This window comes from Ictalurus punctatus, chromosome 25 (genome assembly GCF_001660625.3).
Source record: "Ictalurus punctatus breed USDA103 chromosome 25, Coco_2.0, whole genome shotgun sequence".
NCBI classification, from domain to species: Eukaryota; Metazoa; Chordata; class Actinopteri; order Siluriformes; family Ictaluridae; genus Ictalurus; species Ictalurus punctatus.
The window spans coordinates 9,011,425-9,025,143 of NC_030440.2; the positions used below are offsets into that span (position 1 = coordinate 9,011,425).

Genomic DNA, 13,719 nt, shown 5'->3' on the forward strand with positions numbered 1-13,719 from the left:
CCCAGTTTTCCCCTGGAGTCACCAGAGCGCACAGAAAAGGAGCTAATTCATCTATTTAAGGCACATATTCAGTGTATGCATTCGTGTTCCACCATGGCCAGAGCTATAACTTTTGTCCTTTTTGCGTCAACACTTTTCTGCTGTCAGGCTGCTCCGGTGGTAAGAGTTCAATAGAATACTTCCAAGTGCAGACTTTGTTAAAATTAAAAGTTTAGTCGCGAACTAAATTGTTAAAACTGTGTCAAGTAACTTGAGACTTCTTAATCAGCTCATATTATGTAAAATGCCATAATCTGACATTCGTAGCTGATATACTTGTTATAAAACATTGTTAAATGTTGCATATAATTGCTTATTCTGGCTTTTTGGAAGAGTCAGAAATGTCATTATCCAATAGCATCACTTTAACAGCATAGTGAATAATAAGAATAATCATTATTGATTATTTAAATAGAATCATTCAAAATGCTATTAAAATTTGTTTGGTAGGTTTAAGAATAACTAAATAAAATATAAATCACACATTTTGAGCAATGTTTATTTTTGTTCTGTATTACTGTTGTTATGTATATTAGTGTGCTGTGATGACTATGAAATGGTCCTGATAATTTACAGTTGAGAAAAATGACAAAAGGAGTATGATAAGTTAATGTTAACCTTGTGTTTGTCTATGAAAAAACTCACAAACCACACGAGATCAGAGAATGCTTTGGGGATGCAATTAGGTTCTTTACTACCTCTTAGGATCCTCATGGAAGTTCAGATGTACATTGTCCTCTAAACGTAAAGATCCTGGACGCAATGAAAGGCGCACCTGCTGGAAATGTGGCACTAACGGTCTTCCGCCAAGGTGCTGATAAAACATGGGAAAAAGTTGGCAGTGGGTAAGATGACATCCAAAAATGATACATTTTAGGACATAATGTGGGGTTGTGATACATATTAACACCAATTTATTAATACCAATTTTCTTCACACAGATTATTTCACATAATTTGTTTTACATACAGACTATAAAGCAGAGAAAGCAGCCTTTCTGAATTGTTTGGTTACTGAAGGTTAAAAGTAACCTTCACTAAAAGTCTGTTGAAATAAAAGTCATTCTTTTCAGAAATGTGAAGCTCTAAGCGGATTCCTTAAGCTGTAATACTGGGTTATAAGCCCCACAGAAAATCAAGAATTTTGTATTCAACACTCATGATTACTGTGGGGAATCTGATTTATTGTAACAGATTTTGGTCTTCCAACACTGATTCTCTCGATAACCTCAATATCGCCTCTTTCCAGGAACACAAATATAGCTGGTGAGGTTCATGACCTTCTGTCCGAGCAGGACTTCATACCTGGTGTGTATCGTGTCGAGTTTGACAGCAAAACCTACTGGAAAACCGAAGGTCGCACACCATTCCATGAAGTTGCTGAAGTGAGTGGTCATTCTCTCTAAAAAGAGTTTACTAGAAGTGCTCATTGACTACGTTAACATGCAAATCAAATACGGTTTGTGTGTGTACAGACATCAGAATATTCCTGTACACGTGGTTGTTTTAAGTATGCCGATCTACACATGTACTTTTATTTTCATGGGAGATTCAAGATGCTGCCGTTCCTATTCACAGTTCCTTGCAGAATGCGCCTATCTCCTTTCAGTGGATTTTATGAATAAGGTGTTTACATGCAACAAATTTCCAATTAAAACAGGCATATTCCAGGGATGGGAATCATCGGATTGCAGTGTTTACATGACTCTTATATCTAACTCTAATATTGCCAAATTCCAATTAATATCAGAATAGTGATGTGAATGTAAACGTGGTTCCTTACAAGGTTTTTAACAGTTGCTTCGTGGATTAGACAGGAGACTCCAGAGACTAATTCATCAGTCTCCTAGAATGAAGAAAAAAAGAATTCCCAGATTTTTTTTTTTGTCAAGTTGAATGTATGGAAATTGATCCCACATGCGTCTTCACTGCTTACTTCTGTTTAAAATAAATAAAAATAAAATAGAAGAAAATCCAAGAATTTTGGTCAACCCTGAGACTGGGCTCTATTAACATTCCTGATTTGAGAGGCTAGATTTTTAACTTTGCCCAACAGTCTTTGAATGAGCACTGGATTCTGAAAATGTGCTTAATAGGAAAAAGTCAGAAACCCATTTTTCAGCATTGTAGTTGTGCCCAATTGAAGAAGACAACAAAATGGGTTTCGCTTTGAGAGTATGTAGTATGGCCCATAGTGATGAGTGACTGCATTTACATATGAGTGTGTAAACTGGACTCTGACATTCAGTAAATAGCATCGTTGAAAGACAAACTGAATCCATTTTTGGACTTCAACCGAGTGCTTCAATTTTGCCAAACATAGCACAGAGACACATCTGTCCATAAACCACCAGTTATTCAAACACGGTCCATTTGTCATAAACCCACTCACTGTTTTAGAACACAGTTCAAAGTATGTAAGCACTATATAAAGTTTTACATGAATATGATTATATAAACTGATTTGTTACCAACTGTATGATTGCAGGTGGTGTTTGAGGCTCATGCAGAAGGACATCGTCATTACACTCTGGCCCTGTTACTGAGCCCCTTCTCCTACACCACAACAGCTGTAGTGGGGAAAGGACATGATTAGAGATACGCGCAGTATGCCAAGTACCCACACCACCCACGTTTCCTCATACCTGTACAACGATTAGCTTGACAGGTGACCATGATGAACACATTCAGACAAGAAAGATTACTCTCTGAATAGGTTTTCAACTATAAACTCTTTTAATGGTCATTACAGACTGTAACGCAGTGAGCAAACCGGTAACAGTGAAGAGACCGGAAAAACGAAAGGGAAAATAAATGTAATAATAAAATCAGTCAAAGCAGTCAATATCTGTCATCCTGTTTCCAAAAAGACTGATGCAGAAAACATGGATCCTGAAAAACAGTACAAACACAGAGGAAAGTGTTCCCCTGGCTTTCTGCTCCACTTTTTTTTAGTTTTGAATGTTTTAGAAGACTACACATTTTTAATCCAGATTTAAATTAAATACTTGTGAAAACTAAATGTGCACTCTACATTATTTTAATTTTTGAAAACAGCCACCACACTGCAACTGTCAATCATCAATGCAAATGTGAAAAGAACTCAAGGCACAAATATGAATACTGCAAAAATGTAACACTGACAATTTGTAATGGTGAATACATTTTTCAAATTTTATATATTTTTTTCAATCATTTCAAAGACAGATGAACAAGTTCATTTTAAAATAAAAAACATTTTGATATTAAACATTTTATTTTAAACCTACAGGCCACCACCTCATGATGGTACCTAACTAAAAATGGGTCACAGGTTCAAAAGTTGCTCCCGAAGATACAATTTTGGACACAACATACTGCGAGCATAACCCAAATTAGGAATACAGGGCTAAGACAGAAGGCTTAAACACCTCCTGAGTTGGGACACTGAATCTTTTTTTTTTTTTTTAAAACGTTAACAATGCCATAAGTCATTTGTGATGAATGTTATGAAGATTACTAGTAGCTTAATAACAAGTTTTGACAATGTGCCCTTTGCAAGCACCTTGGTAAAGATACTTTGCGTAACACAGTTTGTAACTTTTAGTTTTGGTTCTATTGGTGAAAGTTCATTACATTTATGCATGAAAGGACTGATAATGAACAGATAATCATCATGCAGGCCAGGTCTAAGTGCACACGTTGTGTTGTAGTGTGAGAATGAAAGATCTCCTGTATTTAAACATAATACTGTTGCCCAGTGTCTGACCAGCATCCACAACAGAATACTGTCTACTACTCTGATGGGTTACTTATGATATGTTGTAACAACAATGTATTTTCTTTGATGTTAATATCTTCCATAACATGACACACTGAATGAAAAACTCAGTTTTCCAACTACACAGCTTAAGGGGGCAAGAGTTCATTAAGTAAAATAAATGCGGGTTCAATTTAGACAGAAACCCCTAAAGTACCAATCAACCTCAATTTTAAGACCACAAAACTGGTGAAAATAAGAAGCTTTACAAGCAATAAGAGTGAAGGACTGGATTAAAAAAAAAAGAGAGAGAGAAAAAAAGAAAGGTTTCACACAGGGGCACAGTGGGACTTTGGCACTTCTAATCTCCTTCACTGTAGTATTAACCTTCACTTCTTCAACCCTATTTCATAAACAGGCTTTCAGATTCCTTACCCCAATTGGTCAAAATCATATTCATATAACCTCCAACCATAGCAACTAGGTATGAGCAAACACAGGCTTTAATCTGAAAGTTTAAGAAGAGAAGAAATCTGTAAACAAGAAACTTGAGTCTACAGAGTACAAACATGCTTCAGCACATATATACTGTCAGAGGGCAATGGCTCAGCCTGGTCTTAGACAAGAACACACAAAGGCCTTTGCTTGAACACACAACAAGAACAGCTCACATCAGAGCACCTTGGAAAAAAAGGCAAGAGCTCAGCGCAGAGGAACCACAGAACAAGTCTGAGTGCACTACATGACCCTGCACGAGCTGTGAAATAGAGGGAATTACCCAGAGCATCGGTGAGCTTCAGGGTTAGGACTACGAGCATATGTCAGTACTACAGGGGAGAGAACTGACTAACTGCTGACTTCAGTGGCAGGGGATATGTGCTTCTTCAAGTATACATATACACCCAGATGCACGCACGCACACACACACAAACCCAGACAAACCCACGCAAACACACACACACCCAGACACACGGAGTGTAAGAATACCAATACCAGTTTTCTATTTAGGACCGATATAAATTAATAAAGGTCACTAGCAAAAAAAAACAAAACAAAAAAAAAAACAAACAACAAACAAAAAAAAACATCACCACATAAAAAATAAACCAAATTATGATAAATCATCTTCAACGTGAGGTTGTATATACAAAGGCAATCAACATGTACAAAGAAAAGCACAACTAACCAACAGCTCAAAACTTTAACAGCATAAAGTTTTCATTGCCCAAACTTTATTCCGATGCCATTCAAGAGTAACACTGACATCACTCTCTCATCCAGGCCCAACTTGTTTTATGACTAGAGTGCAACATCACAATGTACTTCATATGCACAGCTGGAGGATCTCTCTCACTCACTCTCTCTCACACACACACACACACACACACACACACACACACACACACACACACACGATTTTTATAGTATTTGAGCATTTAGCAGCTGTGTACCCGACTGCTCTACAATTACTCGAGCGACTGACCAGCAATAACATTTTTTCTCCCCTCTTGTATATAAGAAAAGAAGATATATTTTCTTCACTTTCATTGTTACAGTGCACAAAAGAAAAAATAAACATACTAAATATATTTATATATTTTTTTTAAACTGGCAAAAACATAAGGCATGCAGCTGATATTGGTGACCACACACCCCAATTTCAATTTGTCTTTAGTCCTTAAATTGAAGTGTCCATTTGTGTAAGGAAAGGTGGGGTTTAATGAAAAGACAGTTAGCTGCCAAAGTAAGAGTAAGAATGTGTGCACTGGAATGACGCTTGTCATTACAGGATCAAGTGAGCAGACGTGATCCTTTGTGCACTCTTCGTGAAAGAAAAGAAAACGGGAACGCTCGCATTACACATGCCACTGGAGTGCTCGAAAGTACATCTCAAGAAACTAAAAAAAAATATAATAAATAAGGAAGGCCAAAAAAGACCATTTACAGTACATACATACATACATCCTCATATGCCTTAAAATACTACTATATGATACAAAACGTGCCATAAAATATCTATTGGCATTTAGGTTGCTGTTGAGTTGTAAAACTGAGCGGTCTACATTGTTGGCATGGATGAGAACTGACACTCAGAGTGATAACAGCCTATGAAAATCAGTTAAGGCTTTGCAGTAAACATCGGAATTGTTGACACTGACACGCCCCAATTTCTACTTCCTGCTTTTTTTTTTTTTTCGTAGCATGATGTGATTTGAGTAGTTAAAGCCGCATAAACACAGAGACATGCATTGGGACGCACACGCTCACAAAAACATAGGTATGACTCCACCCGCACACACAATCATTTGAGCATTCACTCCTTTAACCATTTGTCTGTTGGTTTTAAGGTTACTTGGCGGCCGTACGCGGTGTTCAGGCCGCACTCTTCTCCACGATGCCGGGTCGGTCGTCTTCAGGTACTGATGGCCAGGTGGAGAGGAGGAGGAGCCAGGTGTCAGTACTCTGCTATGGGGGCAAGCTCAGGGCTCAGGTTAACAGTGATGTTCTTATACAGACTACTTAAAGAGATTTCCGGAGAATACTGGAGATTATTTAGACCATCCAAATATTGCCTTTCTTTAGAATACCTTAGCAACTTGTACCTGAAAGAGAAATTGTGTGTGTGAGAGAGAGAGAGAGAGAGAGAGAGAGAGAGATGCAAATCAACAGCACACTCTCAACACATCACAGGGTAACAAATCAAATGTAAACAGTATTGCACTACTGCAAATGAGGTGAGTCAGCAATGGGTCACTGCACTGGAGGTTACAAGCACTTAAACATGGGAAGATACACATTGTTAGTTTAACCTCTACATGATGTAAGCAAGTGTAAAGCAAATACATATTTGCTGAACTTTTCATCCATTTCTTTTCCTGTTTCCTATTGGCCACAACCATATATACTTCCCTCATATCTCACAAATTTATTCACTGAAAATATAATGCAGGTTTTATTTTGTTCATGCAACATATTAAACGTCTTCTGAGTGACCACGAATGAGAAAGACAGATGGCCAAAGAGCAAACTGACCGTCCCAGGAACTGCACTTCTCCTCGGTGGTGATGGGGAATTGACTTGTATTTGCCAATATCTCCTTCAGGTCTGGTCACGTTCAAGCCAATAAAGTGCACCCTGGGACATCACAGAGAAATTGACATTTAAAACTTTTGAGCACAGTATCACTGTTTAATAAACATATGCACACATTTGCTCACCTGTTCCAGAGGTCATCATCCTCCCCTCCCCAGCCCCAGAATGCATTGGGGAAACCATTGATCTTGCGGAACTGCTCTACTGTAAGTCCACTCACTCCTCCAAAGAACTCACTGTAGGGCAGACTGAACACACACACACACACACACACGACATGATTTAAGCCATTCTTTTTTTGATACTCCAACCTTGTATTGGTCGTCTATGTACACTCACCGAACACTTTATTAGGAACACTATACTAATACTGGGTACAGCCTCCCTTTGCACTCAAAACAGCCTCAGTTCTTAATGGCATGGATTCCACAAGATGCTGGAAACATGTCTTTGAGATTCTGGTCCATGTTGACATGATTGCATCATGCAGATTTTTCAGGTGCACATTCATGCAGTGAATCTCCGGTTCTTACACATCCCAAATGTGTTCTACTGGATTCAGATCTGGAGACTGGGAAGGGCACTGAAGAACACTGAACTCATTGTCATGTTCATGAAACCAGTGTGAAGTGATTTTTGCTTTGTGACATGGTGCAATATCATGCAGGAAGCAGCCATTAGAAGATGGTAAATTGTGTCCATGATTTGATGCACATGGTCAACAACAATACTCAAATAGGCTGTGGCATTCAAGCGATGATTGATTTGTATTAACGGGTACAAAGTTCTCCAAGAAAACATTCCCCACTGCATTACACCACCTCCACCAGCCTGGACTGTTGACACAAGGCAGGTTGGGTCCATGGGTTCACGCTGTTGGTGTCAAATTCTGACCCCAACATCTGTGGCCTCAGCAGAAATCAAGATTCATCAGACCAGGCTACGCTTTTCCAGTCTTCAACTGTCCGGTTTTTGTGAGTCTGTGCCCACTGTAGCTTCAGCTTTCTGTTCTTGGCTGACAGAAGCAGAACCTGACGTGGTCTTCTGCTGTTGTAACCCCTCAGCCTCAAGGTTCAACGTGTTGTGCATTCTGAGATGCATTTCTGCTCACCACAAGTGGTTAACTGAGTTACTGTAGCCTTTCTGTCCGCATGAACCAGTCTGGCCATTCTCTGTTGATCTCTCTCAACAACAAGGTGTTTTCTGTCCACAGAACTGCCGCTCACTGGATGTTATTTTTTTAATTGCACCATTCTGAGTAAAATCTAGCAACTGTTTGCGCGAAAATCCCAGGAAATCAGCAGTTATTGAAATACTCAAACAAATGGACATCCAAAGTATGTACTCATCTATGGAACTCACTCACATGTACATGTACTTGTCGAGCTTTGTGGCGAAGTGACGAGGCATCTGCCCGCAGCCGTAATAATTCCGGTCATTTTCAGGGATATGATCAACATCGTGAAAAACCACACAGTCCCAGTCCAGGTCTTTCATTGCCTCCTTGAAGCCCACGTTAAACAGCATGGCTCGGTTAAAAGGCTGTGTACCTGCCTGGAAAAAACAAAACAAAAACAACAACAAACCAATAAAGGAGAAAGAGGGGAACAGGTGCACACTTGAAAACCAATTTACTGTAAATTAAAAAAAATATCTGGATACGAGAAAGATACAAGCATGAACACAAACTTTAGAGATCAACTCGAACAGCATCCTTTTGTGTAGAACGAAAAATAAACTACTGTAAAGGGCATTATTACCTACCTGCAGCAGCACATCTTGCCCAAAGTGTTAACAGAATGTATAAATAAATCATAAATAATAATCAAATAGTCAAATATTTACACTCATAGTTAAGAATTTGCAGCTAAAAAATGCAACAAAAAAAAAAAAAAAAGTCATATCTGAATAAAGCAGTGGTTCTCTATTTATATTTATACTTGCGTTAAACTCCAAAAATTATTTGAAATGTGGATAAGTATCCAAACATAAAGCATTGTGAGTTATTGCAGTTAATGGACAGTTTCTATAATGGAATCATGAGTGACAGTCTGTTATACATGAGTTAGCTGTTCATATCTTCCTCCACACAGGTCTCCATAAAGGTCATCACAACAAACGACTCACAAAACTTTTATTACTTTACTACATTTACATGCAAAAACTTACGAAGCGAAATCTCCACAAAAAGGGGAAATACGCACTATTACTTACTATAACAACTGAGGGGTAATGCCCAAAAACACCAGCTGAGGGCAGCACAACCAAATGAGCATTATTTATTCAAACATGTCTACTGGAGAAACTTAGATACTTTAAGTGTTTTCACACAACAGCCTTTTAGATAATGAGCTGCAGTTCCCAGAACCTGTTTAGTTCCTCCCCTAGAGAATTTTTTAGCAGACTACAAATTGTTGATTGCTCAGAAGCAAGCTTTACAGAATGACTAACCCTCCATTGTGGTGTTAAAAAAAAACCCTGCATGTAGCTAAACTGCATTTCCATGATACTTATGTTTTAGATAAGTCACACATTCACAATCTGGCTCTCTAATAACTATTATAATTCATTCAAGTAAACGTAGTTTTATCGTACTACTTTACCTCTGTGTATGATTTTGAGCGGGCAGAATTCTAGATCTAACGAACCGTTTACAACATAACTAATGAACAATAACTGCTATGTTTATCCTTTCAGTCAAATTTTGTACTGCAAACATCAATGGTGCCTTTAACTTGTCAATGCTGACATGTGACCATGGAAGAATAAAGTGACCATGGTACCCACGCACGCACTCTGTTTCACACTGGGTGTTCTTTCACTCCATGTCATGCATTAAAATCATGTAATTTACACCTAGACATGGACTATCACTTACATACACACACATACAGTCAAGAAAAAAAAAAAAAGTACATCTTATAGAAATTGTTGGGTTATTGTGTTTTTATTTATTCATTTATATATATATATATATATATATATATATATATATATATATATTTACACACACACAAACACACACACAGTATATATATATATATAGTAAATATGATTAGATCTTTTCATATGACAACACTGAAGAAATGTCACTTTGCTACAATGTAAAGTAGTGAGTGTACAGCTTGTGTAACAGTGTAAATTTGCTGTCCCCTCAAAATAACTCAACACACAGCCATTAATGTCTAAACCACTGGCAACAAAAGTGAGTACACCCCTAAGTGAAAATGTCCAAATTGGACCAAATTAGCCATTTTCCCTCCCCAGTGTCATGTGATGTTACAAGGTCTCAAGTGTGAATGGGGAGCAGGTGTGTTAATTTGGTGTCATCGCTCTCACACTCCCTCATACTGGTCACTGGAAGTTCAACATGGCACCTCATGGCAAAGAACTCTCTGAGGATCTGAAAAAAAGAATTGTTGCTCTACATAAAGATGGCCTAGGCTATAAGAAGACTGCCAAGACCCTGACACTGAGCTGCAGCACGGTGGCCAAGACCATACAGTGGTTTAACAGGACAGGTTCCACTCAGAACAGGCCTCGCCATGGTTGACCAAAGAAGTTGAATGCACATGCTCAGCGTCATATCCAGAGGTTGTGTTTGGGGAAATAGCCATATGAGTGCTGCCAACATTTCTGCAGAGGTTGAAGGGTTGGGGGGTCAGCCTGTCAGTGCTCAGACCATACGCTGCACACTGCATCAAATTGGTCTGCATGGCTGTCATCCCAGAAGGAAGCCTCTTCTAAAGATGATGCACAAGAAAGCCTGCAAACAGTTTGCTGAAGACAAGCAGACTAAGGACATGGATTACTGGAACCATGTCCTGTGGTCTGATGAGACCAAGATAAACTTATTTGGTTCAGATGGTGTCAAGCGTGTGTGGCGGCAACCAGGTGAGGAGTACAAAGACAAGTGTTTCTTGCCAACAGTCAAGCATGGTGGTGGGAGTGTCATGGTCTGGGGAGCTACAGTTCATTGAGGGAACCATGAATGCCAACGTGTACTGTGACATACTGAAGCATAGCATGATCCCAGCATGTATTCCAGCATGATAATGACCCCAAACACACCTCCAAGATGACCACTGCCTTGCTAAAGAAGCTGAGGGTGAAGGTGATGGACTAAACCCTATTGAGCATCTATGGGGGATCCTCAAATGGAAGGTGGAGGAGCACAAGGTATCTAACATCCACCAGCTCTGTGATGTCATAATGGAGGAGTGGAAGAGGACTCCAGTGGCAACCTGTGAAACTCTGGTGAACTCCATGCACAAGAGGGTTAAGGCAGTGCTGGAGAATAATGGAGGCCACACAAAATATCAACATTTTCACTTAGGGGTGTACTCACTTTTGTTGCCAGCAGTTTGGACATTAATGGCTGTGTGTTGAGTTATTTTGAGGGGACAGCAAATTTAAACTGTTACACAAGCTGTACACTCACTACTTTACACTGTAGCAAAGTGACATTTCTTCAGTGTTGTCACATGAAAAGATATAATCAAATATTTACAAAATTGTGAGGGGTGTACTCACTTTTGTGAGATACTGTGTGCATATTTTTTTTATATATATATTTGGATGATCAAACATTTAATTCTCTTTGAAACGGTGCATATTAATAAAGGTGATGCACTCTACCACATGACACAAAATTGACATTTTGTAGTAATTTTCACAATTTAAATGAACAAAATACAGTTCAGTCACATGGAAAAATTAAGTACATCCCTATATTTCTCACACCTTTAAAAATATAAAATTAGAATCAGGTGTTCAAGATTGGATGCCAAAGATTAGAACCTGCTTAGGAAGTGCAGATGGAACCTGTCTTATTTATACCACTCTCATATCTAGTGTCTGGTGTTCCCTTTTCTATTGAGGTGTGTGGTGTCATTACATTTTACATTTATTCACTTAGCAGACGCTTTTATCCAAAGCGACTTACAAATGAGAAAGATACAAGCAAAGCGATATCAAGCAGAGAACAATAAAATACAATAAGTGCTACCATACGAGATCCATTAATTGAATTCCAGAAGAAGCAAAGTGCAGAGTAGAGGTGTAAATTTTTTATTTATTTATTTATTTATTTTATTATGAGTTTGTTAGGTGTTCATTGAAGAGGTGGGTCTTTAGTTGTTTTTTGAAGATGGTGAGAGATTCTGCGGTCCGGATTGATATTGGAAGTTTGATATTGGATATTGGTGTCATCATGCAAAGATCTAAAGAGTTCTGTTCAGGATCTGCTAGTAAGTCTTGCAGGTGTTGGTGTCAAAGTTCATGCTTCTGCAATCAGAAAGAGATTTGACCTGCGTGGGAGGCGTGCCAGGAAAAAGCCTTTGTAAGACTACAGTTTGCCGATGAGCATATAGGCAAAGACTAGGTCTTTTGGAATAATGTGCTCTGGACAAATGAATCAAAGAGAGTTGTTTGGCCACAGTAACAGCAGACATGTTTGGCACTGACAAAAGACAGCTTTTCAGGAGAAGTACCTCATACCAACTGTGAAACACGGTGGTGGAAATGTTATGGTTTTGGGTTGCTTCACTGCCTCAGGGACTGGACAACTTGCATTCATTGGTTCAGCTATGAATTCTGCATCATATCAAGGAGTGATTGAAGACAATGTGAGGCCATCTGTCCAAAAGTTGAAGTTGAACTGAAAGTGGGCCTTATAGCAGGATAATGATCCAAAGCACACTAGCAAATCCACCAAGGAATGGCTCAAAAAGAAGAAATGGAGGGTTGAGGAATGGCCTAATCAAAAAACCAGGATTGGAATCCCACTGAAATGATGTGGGGGGGATTTGAAAAGGGCAGAGCATGCAAGAAAACCCTCAAACATCTTGCCACAAGAATATTGCATGGAAGAGCGGTCAAAAATTCCAGCAAGCCAAAGTCAGAGACTGGTGGATAATTATGCAAAATGTCTACAAGAAGTTATTAGTGTTAAAGGGAGCAATAACTAACTTCTGAGGCCAAGGGTATACTATTGATATTTCTGTTGAATAAATGACTGAAAAAGCTAATTTCCTTGTGGATTTGTTCAAGTATATTAACTTTATTAATAGACACTGTTTCAAAGATGATCAAATGTTTGCTTGTCCAAATACGTCAAAAAAGACAACAATTCCATGGGGTGTACTTATTTTTTCACATGACTGTATATATGTACATGTGTATATATGTCTAGGTTTAAAGACCAAGGTAGAAATTCTGTGTCTACATACCTGCTCAATTACATAAAATGCAAACTGTAAGCGTTGCCGTTGCAGCATTGGAGCGAGGTGCTGAAACAGAATGGGAAGATGTTCGTGACGATTCCTAAAGGGGATCAGAATAGCCACCTGAGGTAGAGACAGAAAGAGATAGACAGTTAATGCAGTACAATTATTATCAAGATAATTTTCCATCATCTGGTCATGTAACCCGTATAACTAATGCAGAGTTGAGAATAAATATAAGGAAGGGGGAACACCAGTAAGGTATCAAGTTCCTCCATGCTGTATATGTTTTTTTTTCCTTTCGTTACCATGATATAACTATGTGCATAAGAACAGCCATTATGTACTAGAAAATACATATTTATCACATGTGCTGCTTGCAGTGAATGTTGATATATTCCACACATTCTAAAACGCTCTGCTCGTGCAAGGCCATGTGCATTTTTGCCTAAAGTGATGCCCCCAAATCAGCATGTATGGTAAACAGCTTTCCTTTAAAAAGTCCAGTAGCCTACTTATTGCAGAGAACATGGAGCATGTCAACCTTCACCATCACGAGATCCTGTTGCCGGAAATGAAGCAAAACAAAAATGTTTTATCTGGCACTTTTACCAGTAGTTCATCT

The 13,719-nt window shown here is 38.7% G+C and overlaps 2 protein-coding genes across 2 annotated transcripts in view; one reads left to right on the top strand and one right to left on the bottom strand.

Moving 5' to 3' along the window:
- Positions 1–2,883, top strand: ttr (transthyretin (prealbumin, amyloidosis type I)). The gene is made up of 4 exons (XM_017456231.3): positions 1–159; positions 745–884; positions 1,288–1,423; positions 2,527–2,883. The coding sequence occupies exons 1-4, from the start codon at positions 76–78 to the stop codon at positions 2,632–2,634; spliced, it is 468 nt and encodes a 155-aa protein (XP_017311720.1). The 5' UTR covers positions 1–75; the 3' UTR covers positions 2,635–2,883.
- b4galt6 (UDP-Gal:betaGlcNAc beta 1,4- galactosyltransferase, polypeptide 6) overlaps positions 2,752–13,719 on the bottom strand; it is a 26,334-nt gene continuing 15,366 nt past the window's right edge. Inside the window, exons 5-9 of the mRNA XM_017456230.3 lie at positions 13,101–13,217; positions 8,237–8,424; positions 6,996–7,118; positions 6,811–6,912; positions 2,752–6,380 (exon numbers count right to left, since the gene is read on the bottom strand). Of these exons, the coding sequence (XP_017311719.1) occupies positions 6,233–6,380; positions 6,811–6,912; positions 6,996–7,118; positions 8,237–8,424; positions 13,101–13,217 (678 nt within the window). The 3' untranslated portion in view covers positions 2,752–6,232. The remainder of the gene's footprint in view (positions 6,381–6,810; positions 6,913–6,995; positions 7,119–8,236; positions 8,425–13,100; positions 13,218–13,719) is intronic.